We start from the raw sequence: 10512 nt of genomic DNA on the forward strand, positions 1-10512 counted from the left end.
AAACCTGCCATACCATTTTGCTTCTGATGAGGCATCTAGGTTCGCATGTCGACAGATCGCAAATGCGGCCGCCACGGGTGGTTCCCTCGGAGGTGATGCCGGCAGATTGAATGGGAACGGCCAATATAGAGGCGAATCGTCCGAAATCTCATGCTGAAAATCTTAAAACGTTTGCTGGTCGGCCTTCAGACTGCTTCAGACGCTGGGCAAAAACAGGCTCAAGCCGCACATGTGCTGATGTTTACACGACATATGACGTCACGACGAGATTGGCGGACCAGTAAAGTTGGAGGTTAGCCTCGGTTTCAACGTGTTTCTAAGGTTAAAAGTTATTTAAAAGTTTTAGAGAAATTTACTCCATGTTCCAGACTCAGTTTCTTGGGCTCGTTGAGAAAACATGTTTAGCTGAAAAAGTTCAAATTGACACCACCACTTTAAAAAAATACTTTACCTACCCTTTTCTCCTCACCGAGGAGAAGAAAAAAATTGCGTACAAACTTGCAGCATCAATTTTAAAAAATTCTGTTTTAGGGAGAGGAAAAAAACAAAACAAACAATGGTGCTAAAGAAGTTGCATGCCTTGAATAGATTGTTCTTTGCTTGCCTCGAATGTCAGCATCACCTATCTTCCCTCTAAACGAAGGCACATTCATGTGTAGTCACCGGCAGGATTAGAACGGCGGGACTGCGTGTCTCTCGGATGCCCGGCCTCTACGCTCGTGGTTTGGCTGCACTTGCATGCTCGAAGTTAACGAGACGCCCAAGTGTTCTCGAAAGGCAAGAATCGTGCGCCGGAGGCGGGTCAGCTGAGAGACCTTCCTGTCGTTCTCACCCTGCCAGTGACCACAGCTTTCTCCACACGAACGAGTTCGTTGGCCGAGGCACGCTGACGAGTTGCAACAAAGCGCACCGCGAGATTTCGCCTTCAAAGGCTGAGAACGCCAGACACTCCTCAAGTAAAGAGACTTCATAGAATTCTCAAATGACAGAAGGGGGAGATTTAAGGTGTTCGAAACACAGGCAGAACCGACAGAAAATGTGCGTAAGCGTCATGAGCCGGAGCGACCGGTTGGCTGTCGTTGTCTGTGTATGTAGCGTGGGAAACTGACAGAGAATCAAAAAGGCAGCTCGGTCGATGTTTGCGTACCTGGTAGGTTTCGGTGGTGAAGCGGGTTCGGCCATTCTTCGCCTACGATGTGAGGGAACAGGATTCGCGGCACTAAAAACAGTGAAATCAGTAAAGCTACACTGGCTACACCAAGCTACACACGGGTTCAGTGGGTCTGTCTGTTATTTCGCGCCCTGCTGCTGGGAGTTGATAGGCGTGACGTCATTCCTTTAAAACGTTTAAAACCCCTTAAAACGGTCAAACAAGACTAAAATAAAAGTGCTGGGTGACCACGGGTTTTGAAATAATAAAAAACATTTCTAAGACACTTTAGTAAAAACGAACCATGTTTGTGTGTCAATTTTTTTTTTAGGAAAGCGTTAATTTAGGTTTTTACCTCTCAATGAACAAATATGGGCGCCCGTTTTGTGGGTTGTTCGCAGTGGTTGTTCGTGCTTTCCACCAGCTAAACAAGAGTTACCTGAAGTCACTCTTTATGACCTGTATAAGACTGGTTTTAAAATTATTAATCAGTGACAAAAATAATGGCACATTAAACTTCCATAAAAAGTATCCAGTTTTTAATTTTACAAAAGCATATCTTTGGGCACAGATTTCGCGAAATGTTTGAACCTCTCACACCCCCGTGTGCGAGAGTAGGTTCCTCTTTCTACGGTGCTGAGGCCATTTTCACCGACACAGCCCGGCTTTTGCTGCAAAAAGTGGTGAGTTGGACAACTTTTCGCCTAGCCGCGATAACGGCAGCCCCCAAATTTCACCGCGTTCATCGAGTCGATGCGAACACTGGACAGTCTACTCCGCGATGGCGAGCGAATCGCTGACGAACGGAGTCTACCCCGTCACTAAACAAGTGCGTGTCTAACCCTAACCACGCTGCTCGCCTCTTTGCATATTGGTGCAATCGATCTGAGGACAGCTGGCTTTGAATTCTCAAAGATCGTAGACCGACCAACGCTGTCCAACAATTTCTTAAACCTTAAACTTCGAGCGTTTGAGACCAACCGTTGGCGTGCTCGTCATCCTGCCTACTGCGTTTGCCGACCCGTCGGACTCGGCGAACTCCACAAAGGAGTTTTTACATTTTTCGTATTTTACGGCGCACGAACTGACTCAAGCGCCCGTCCGCTCTTCTCCATATTTCAGGAATGAATGCCGACAAGTTAAACAAGCTCCAGGCGCAAGTTCGCATTGGCGGCAAGGTGCGTTCTCTCCTTGAAATTCTTGGGATGCTTTTGCTCGCCTTCACGTGTCTGCGGGTGGCCGGCGTGCGATGAATCATGATGCTGATCCAAGTTTTCCAGAGTCTCCCTTCATTTTTAACGAAAGTCTGAGCTTCGCCGTAGCAACGTTGTGTTATTTCCCTTCTTAAGGTAGCTTTTGGAGATCTTTTGCGTTCATATTTTTTTGAGGCCGCACTAAATGTACGCTGTCGGAGGTGTCAGGTGACCTCTCTGGTTTTACCCTTTTAAGGATCAGCACTTCCCTGTCATCCATCTGTAGCCTCTGATTAATACCTTTATCCCTAATTAATGACCCGATTAATTCTGAAATAGTCGCCGAGAATTTGAACGCGGAGAACTTCGAGTTCTTTCACCATTACGATGTCGGTTTTAATTAAAATTTCTTTCCTTTACACCACGGCGTCAATTTTTCATTATTTTTTCGCTTGCCTAAATATTTTTTTAATGAGGTTCAGTGTTGGACTGGTAAAGGCGAGCGAATTGAAAATAATGCATAAAATCGAAGGAATGAACCACGGAGGACAACCACATTCTTTCATGAAAGAATGTTGTTGTCCTGTGCTTGTCCTCCGTGTTTTATTCTTTCGATTTTAAGTAGTTAAGTTTTTTTATTGGAAATTTGTGATGACTGGAATTAAGTACGATCTCGAGGCATTTTTTCTTAAGAGTTGCTTTCATGTCCGGCTTTCGCAGGGTACAGCTCGCCGAAAGAAAAAGGTGGTGCACCGGACAGCCACAACAGACGACAAGAAACTTCAGAGCTCCCTCAAGAAGCTCACTGTAAATAACATCCCAGGGATCGAAGAGGCAAGTAGTCGCTCCATCTCCTTGCACCTTGCCGAATATTTACTCCTGTAAAACACGAGGGTTTACGATGCAAATGATTCCGCTTTTGCAAGCTCAACATTCGAAAAGTATTACCGAGTTCGGATGTCGCAAATGTTTTGCCAGCACAAAATTTAGCGGTTTGGAGTGCTGCGCTATGTGTCCGTCACCATCAAATGATGCGATTGTTTAGAGTATTGAGATATTAAATGTGTCGAGAAAAGGTTGGCACTGCATGTTCTTTAGGAGAGGGTGCTTTCTTCTTTTTTTAAGCTTTTCTTTACAGGATGACTAATATGAGGTTGTTAACATTCTATCTGCAGGTAAACATGATTAAAGAGGACGGCTCTGTGATCCACTTCAACAACCCCAAGGTGCAGGCATCGTTGGCGGCCAACACTTTTGCAGTCACGGGACACGCCGAAACGAAACGTACGTTGGCTCTCCAATCATGATTGTGTCTTCGAAGGGCTATCCAGCGAGTCTTTGTGACAAAATATCAGACCAATCTTGACACTGTTTCTCGAATATTCTTCACCTTGAGAGCATGGCATGCAAAAAGTTAATTGTTAGTATATTTAGAATGACTTTTTATTTCTACCTTTGGTAGAGTGGAGCCACGGTAGACACTTTCTGGTGCTGGCATGAATTTTTCTCTCATAAAAGTTGGATTTTGGAAGCTTTACATTTCAAAGACCGACCTGGAAAATCGTTTTCCCCAAGGTAGAAAAATCCTTGCCAGCCTTCTCATTTCCCCCTCTCCCTCACTTGACTGCAGGGGGACTAGGAGTTGTCTCCCTCCTTCAAGACAGCAGGGGGAGAGGGGCAAATGGGAGAGGTGGTGAGGAAGATTTTCTCACCTTGGTGGAGAAACTTTTTGTAGGGCGGGCTTTAAGCATCCTTAACACTGCTCCACAAAGTTTTCGATTCTGCTCTGAGCTGTCCGAGTGGCGAGAGCTTCTTGCTAGAGGTAGTTGAAAGGACTTGGTGCCTAAAAGCAGACATTCACTGATACAGAAAACCTGAGAATCGCCAGTAAACTATGTGTCACGGGACGAGCTGGTGTTAAACTTCCCTGTGAATGAAAGACCAAAATCCTTTGTGGAAAAACAGCCAGAGGGTTTCTCATTTGTATGCCTGTCTCTTCAGAAATCACGGAGATGCTTCCCGGAATCCTGAACCAGCTGGGTGCTGAAAGCTTGACCCACCTCAAGAGGCTGGCCAGTGTACAGAGTGCCGTCGGTGGGTACAGCTTCGATTGACTGTCCGTCCTCGGATTACTTCCAGGCATCCTTGCGCCGACCTGTTTCAGTGGGCCACAGGGACCCACGTGCTTAATAGGGAATGGCAGGTCAAAATCATATTATTTTGCATTATCTGAAACTGAAAATGATGCCTGGTCACTACCCTCAAAGTTTTAAACTTTTTGGAACTCGGTATTTGTGAAGTAAAAGATCAATTTACAAAAGCCGAATTTTTAGTTCCTTAGCGATCCGCACCAGTGCAGTGACGTCAAAGACAGTCCTGCCACTCCAGTTTCTTCCGCACCTCCGTCCCGACCCAAAGTCCAGTGTTCACCTGTGTCCTGCGAACAACTGCGCTCTGTTAGCGTGCCGTGCCGCGTATTGCTGCGAGCAGACTCTTCACTTTTGAGTTCGAAGTTCTTTTAGGGCCCTCTCAGTGAACCTGATGCAGAGACTGCGTGAAGACATCTTTGGTCCTCCATGAGAGCCAGTGATCATTCGTATCAGCGTACGGTATTAAAACCAAAGCTGGGGTTGGTGGAAATTTATTTATGTGGGTTTGGGTGGTATTTACTTGGAAGTATTGACAGTGCTTGTAGTGCTGAGTGGATGGATACCTTATATCTAGCATTGTTAGTTGCTTGTAGAATTCTTGTAGGCTGTCAAATTTTGACAAGTCCAACAGGCAACACTGGTAGCGATCATACTTTGGGCATTGCTTCCTGCATGAAGTCTGTGATAGAATCAGACTTCACACCAAGTGCTCAGGACTTTTGAAAAGGGTGTATTGACAGAAGGAAGACTTGCTTGGTCTTCCGATCTACTTTGATGCAATTATTCCACAAAAATTTTTAATTGCCAAGTACAAATCAGCATTTGTTTTCGTGTGTTCGACGCAGTGAGCCACTCGGAACAGAGCGGTGGAGCCGGAACCGGAGCGGGAGACGACGACGATGACGAAGTCCCGGACCTCGTGGAGAACTTTGACGAGCCCTCGAAGGCAGAAGGCGTCTAGCCCATCTCCTGCGTCGTCTGTCGAGGGGGGGGGCCGGACAGAACCTAAGAACTCTGGGGAAAGGGGGGGGGGGGGGGGGGAAACGCGCCCGCTAGAGGGGTCTCGCTCTGCGCTGTTGTCACGAGCATTTTCGGCCCGCTTTCGGCGGACTCCTGTTCTTTGTTCTGTTGTTTTAGTTTTGGTCAAGTCTTGGGAACAGTGTTCCTTTTCTTGGGGAGGGAGGGCGTCTCCATGAACGTCTGCTGCTTTGAACTGAAGGTTCCGAGAATAAAACGACACGTGAAATGGTCGATGTTGCCTGCGAGTGGACTCTACGCGCCTTCATGTTGAGCGTGTATTTGCGCTACCCACCGCAGACAGCGTGCAGGCAGACATCTATTACGAACAAGGGTACGGTTGTGCAAATGGTTCGCTGCTCCACCTGTATGGCGACTCGTTTTCCGAGCCGAGCCATCGACAGGCTGTTGGCGCATCATGCCTTTCGTGCAGTACTGAGCCCTTGGAACCAAAAATGTCTCCCTTGAAGTGCAGCTAGTTACTGTGCATGGGAATACAGTACCATAGCCTCCTTTATATTGATAATGCCTGCCCAGTGGTTGGCTTCCCCATGCTTCGTCGTCGTTGCGTCTGCTTCACATATTTGCAACTAAAGGCGCCAAAACCCCATACAAAAATGCAGACTCTTCTTCGCTTCCCGCTGCCAGTCCACTGTGATGCCATTTGTGAATTGAATACCTTCGTAACCCGTGCTACATAGCAGGCGCAGCGCACCGTCAATATAAATTTCATATATAAAAGAAGTCTTATACCTCTCTTTTAGCTTTCACGTCTTGGTTTTGTTTCTATGCTGAAATGTTACCAGACCTCTGGTGCTTGTCATATCGACAACAGAAATAGTCAAAGCCAATTAAGAAGGAGACAGACAGGCTGGCGGACTTCCAAAACGTTGATACAGCGACCACTTAGCGTTTTTATTGCTACTGGAGTAGAGCCGCAAAACACACGGCCCGCGGACCACATGCGGCAGTCAAGTGGTTTTTCTCAGGACAGCGAACGCGTCCCCGCTGACCGAAAACTTGCGCACCCGTCGGCAGCACTCTGACCGGGGATCTTGATATACATTTTCAATTTGTTTTTTAAGCGCACAGCCCCTTGATGTTTTTGACCGGTCTCTTGTGGTCCGCACTGTTTTTCACGTATGCAGTTCTAGAGTTTTAACGACTTCGTAGATAGTGGGTTGCTGGCGAAGATCTTCTTGGGGTTATGCTTGTCAGTCGGGGATGCCGAGTAGTTTGTAAAAATTGGTCTGAAATACCTAATACCTAGTTGCAGGAAATCTTCGTAATGGTTGACATCTTTCTCTACCTTTGCGTATTTTAGAGCGCCATGGTGTATAAGTGTATCCACCGCAGTATCACCAGCTGCATGCATATTTCAGCATATTTCGTTTTTTCTGTAAAATCTCTACGAAGTTCTTCCAGCGCACACAACACCCTCACTAGCTTCTCTGATGGATAGTATAGTCCTCCCCAGTCCTGGTGCCCAAGGAGGGAATTACAAGGAGCCATAAAAGCCTGCTTAATGACCAATAGGAAGTGCAACTCGCGAGTCCGAGTTGCACATAGGCACACAACAGTAAGGTATCATGCGAGTTAGAATGCAGCACAAGGTGTCGGGACTAAGTACAAGGTGCTGCTGTGCCCACGATCAATAAATGAAAGGAAATGACCACGCGTGTATGTGTGGCGTCGCGGTGTGCGTGCCACGAGCCGCAGACAGCCTCGTGCTTTTGAGCTATGCCGGCAATCGCTAAGCGCTCTATCTGCCGGCCGAACGACGACCGAAAGCAGTTACTCGTGTCGCAAAAAAAATTACGTGATCAAGTGACCTATTTGATCACGCAAGGTCACGTTATAGCGTAACTTAGCATAGGAAACTTACATTAAAACGTAGCTTAACGGATAACGTAGCTTACGCTAGCTTCAGTGAACTGTAGCCGCAGGCAGCGGACAAGCGTCGTCTGCATTTCTGTATGGGGTTTTGGTGCCCCTAGTAGCAAATCTGTGAAGTAAGCAGGACGACGACAAAGACACCATTGGGCAGGCGTTTTCAGTATAAAGGAGGCTATGACAGTACACGTCAAATAACCGGGTTCTGGGGGACCCTAATTTGACCAAAATGCTTTAACTGGAAAATATGTAGGATCTCCAGTCATTGGCTGCTCTTGCTAAGCTATTGTTATGTGGAGCAGCACGCAACGAGTGCAGTCGAAATACGATATAGCATATATACTATATACAACTCTGTACAAATATATTTATAGAGGCGTAAAAAATCAAGTGCAGTCGAGCAGCCTAAATGCCGCACAATAGACCCTGTTCAAATGTCCATCGAGTAACATTAATGGCCATCATTGCTGTTTCATTTAAGGCTAGGTGGCGCAAGCTACCGCCCGGTGTAAAGGGAACAGCCAATATCCATCCATCCATTGCTCGTGAAGTGTGCAATTTAGTCCTCGCCGAATGCTGATGCCGCGCTTGTTTTCAATACGAGCTGAGCAGAGATCAGGCTGAACATTTAACTCTATGCAAGCACCATTGTTCTTTATTCATCATCATGAACAGAACTGACAAGGGCTTTTTTGAGCGCTGTTCTAAAGCCTGGTTCAGGCAGTTACGTTTGACTGCGTTGTGGCTTCGAGAAACCAGAACATCCCTGCTGCTTATATCGCGTGCCAAGATGATTCCTTGAATTGGATTCTAGGCTTCATACAAAGTACAGATGTGCCGGTGACTCGCTTTCGGTTTTCGACGGAACGCAGTCAAACATAAGTGTCTGAACCGGGCTTTAGGCACTCGTTCCAGTTTGTTGCAGCGTCGCTGTAACCGGAGGGAGGGTCCTCCATACCCTCCCCTCCTATTATATATATGGTATATATGTACAATTTATGTTATCTACGCAGGAGCGCAAGAGTATGAGGTTTATATTTGTACATATAGACATTTCTTCCTTTAAATTCTTTAGCACAGTATACCGCAAAATCAAAATACCTCGAGAGCTGCACTCTAATTTCGCATTGGAGATTTGTAAACACATCTAAATTTTTTTTTTATTTTTAGAAGAAAACTAAATTTAAAGCTAACTCAACGATCTCTCAATGTGCACCTGGTGGATGCATGGGAAGTACTAGTTAATACGTAATCTAGCCATAGAGTTATTATAATGTACGCTAGAGGTTCAACTGGCGCTAGTGTCTATGCGACTTCCGGGAGGCAAATTGAAGCAGACAGCAACCAGTCTACTTTTGCGGTGCTCCTGTGCATTCCTATGGGAAAACGCGCGTGAAATTTGTCTCCTCGCCGGAAAATAACATGAATAACTTTTATCATTTCGGTTGTACCGGATAGTATGTACCTTTATTAATATTGTAAAAAGAGTAATTGCTTTAATTACAGCATTTTTCTTTATCACTGAACGATGTTAAGCTTCGCTATATTTCAGGCCCAAACCTATGTTCCATGGCAGGTATGTAAAAACGAGCGACGATTCTAAGCAAACTAACGATCGAAAAGAATGTAGAGTGTATTCAAGGTTCGCTAGCATTGCGGGGGCGCTTATATATTGCTAATATGCCCGTCCTGTCACTCTATGAAAATGACTCCATCGTGCTTCTTTAAGACGGTTAAAAAACATTTGAATGTAAGAAATAAAGTACGTGGACTACGAAAGGTGTGCTTTTTTATTATTTCCTATGTCGGGCAGTTTTTATCGGGCACCTATTCTCTGACTGCTCCCTATTTGCAAAGATTTGGAGCGTGCGGCTGATGATTTGAACCCAGAACAAGCATCTTCGCACATATTCACGAGCAGAAAGAATAAAGCAGTACTTATTTATTGCATATCTGACTACTAGTATATTACGTGGCTTTCAATTTATTTTGATCGTCTGCATGCATAAGGAGTTATTTATCCAGTGTTACTGCGTAGTTCTTGCCGTCTCTCTTGGTTTTTCACATGTAATTCGTTCGTTTGGGCACGTATATCCCCCATGGCGTAAAGCGCCGACGCCGTGTTCGCGCTAACAGTGTCCGACAGTGCACATAAATACACGTACGAAGCGGTTTTAACACCGTTTTTCATTCCACGAATTTCAAATAAAAATGCTGAGCTGACCAGTTATTTCGTCTGCGTGACTGAGAAATGTTCCAATGTGCCTTGTACGTACAAAATATTCGTGATATCTGCTCTTATAATCGAGCGCAGAGAGAAAATGCACTCGCTTTTTCCCATAGAAATGCATGACCGGAAGTCAATTTCGGACTGGTTGCTGTCTGCTTCAATTTGCAGCAGCACACTAGCGCCAGTTGAACCTCTAGCGTACATTATAATAACTCTATGAATCTAGCAACGTTGGGGATCTTGCTATGTAGCTCATTACGTAGCAAGTGTCGCACTGATCAGTGGTCGCACTAAACATCCAAGCAGCGCCGCCTTTCGGAAGTACGCTCACTGTTTAAACCGGTCATGAAACAATCTTTCAACTTTTTCTTCTTGGCTTTCCTCAACTCGTGCATTGTACCAAACAGTCCAAGAAGACTGAAAGGAGGGACTCCCCTCTTTCTCGGACCCTCGTTTGTGCACCCGGATACATACAGCCGTTCTCCCCCTAGAAGATTAGCCTGCTTTCCCCACCACATCCACCCCCCAACCTGACGGTGTTGTGGAAGATCAGTGCTTGTTGGACCAGCCACACACTCGCCACCGACAGCACTGCACAAATGCAGAAAACTTTTTTTTCATTATTTCATGTTGCATCCTTCTTGCTTGAGCACATCGTTTGGAACGAAAAATATAGCCAATCATTCAAAATACAAACGTCCGATTATCATTTACGGTTACTATCCGTTATGCTTGACTCATTACCGAACAAAATTTGTATATTTCAATTTTCGTTTCTGCACCCCTTTAATAAAAGTCATCTTTCAAGCAAAAAATTGTGGAGCGGAAATTGTGGACCAGCGACAAAAATTGTCGCTGGTCCTCCCTCCACTTCACGTG

At 45.7% G+C, this 10512-nt stretch overlaps 2 protein-coding genes across 5 annotated transcripts in view; one reads left to right on the plus strand and one right to left on the minus strand.

Annotated features, from left to right (window-relative positions):
* LOC8053167 (nuclear autoantigenic sperm protein) overlaps positions 1-1552 on the minus strand; it is a 34897-nt gene extending 33345 nt beyond the window's left edge. Inside the window, exon 1 of one of the 4 annotated variants that reach the window (XM_040211582.3) lies at positions 1148-1552. In XM_040211582.3, the coding sequence (XP_040067516.1) occupies positions 1148-1182 (35 nt within the window). In that variant the 5' untranslated portion in view covers positions 1183-1552. The remainder of the gene's footprint in view (positions 1-1147) is intronic. The other 3 variants (XM_040211583.2, XM_040501384.2, XM_040211584.3) reach the window with 3 other exon arrangements.
* Positions 1553-1726: 174 nt separating this feature from the next.
* On the plus strand, positions 1727-5744 carry LOC8053168 (transcription factor BTF3 homolog 4). Its single transcript, XM_029970591.3, has 6 exons — positions 1727-1833; positions 2273-2328; positions 3064-3177; positions 3519-3627; positions 4345-4437; positions 5339-5744. The coding sequence occupies exons 2-6, from the start codon at positions 2275-2277 to the stop codon at positions 5452-5454; spliced, it is 486 nt and encodes a 161-aa protein (XP_029826451.1). The 5' UTR covers positions 1727-1833; positions 2273-2274; the 3' UTR covers positions 5455-5744.
* The last annotated feature ends 4768 nt before the right edge of the window (positions 5745-10512 follow it).

The sequence above is a fragment of the Ixodes scapularis genome, unplaced genomic scaffold (genome assembly GCF_016920785.2).
Source record: "Ixodes scapularis isolate PalLabHiFi unplaced genomic scaffold, ASM1692078v2 PGA_scaffold12__126_contigs__length_90152505, whole genome shotgun sequence".
Taxonomy (NCBI): Eukaryota; Metazoa; Arthropoda; class Arachnida; order Ixodida; family Ixodidae; genus Ixodes; species Ixodes scapularis.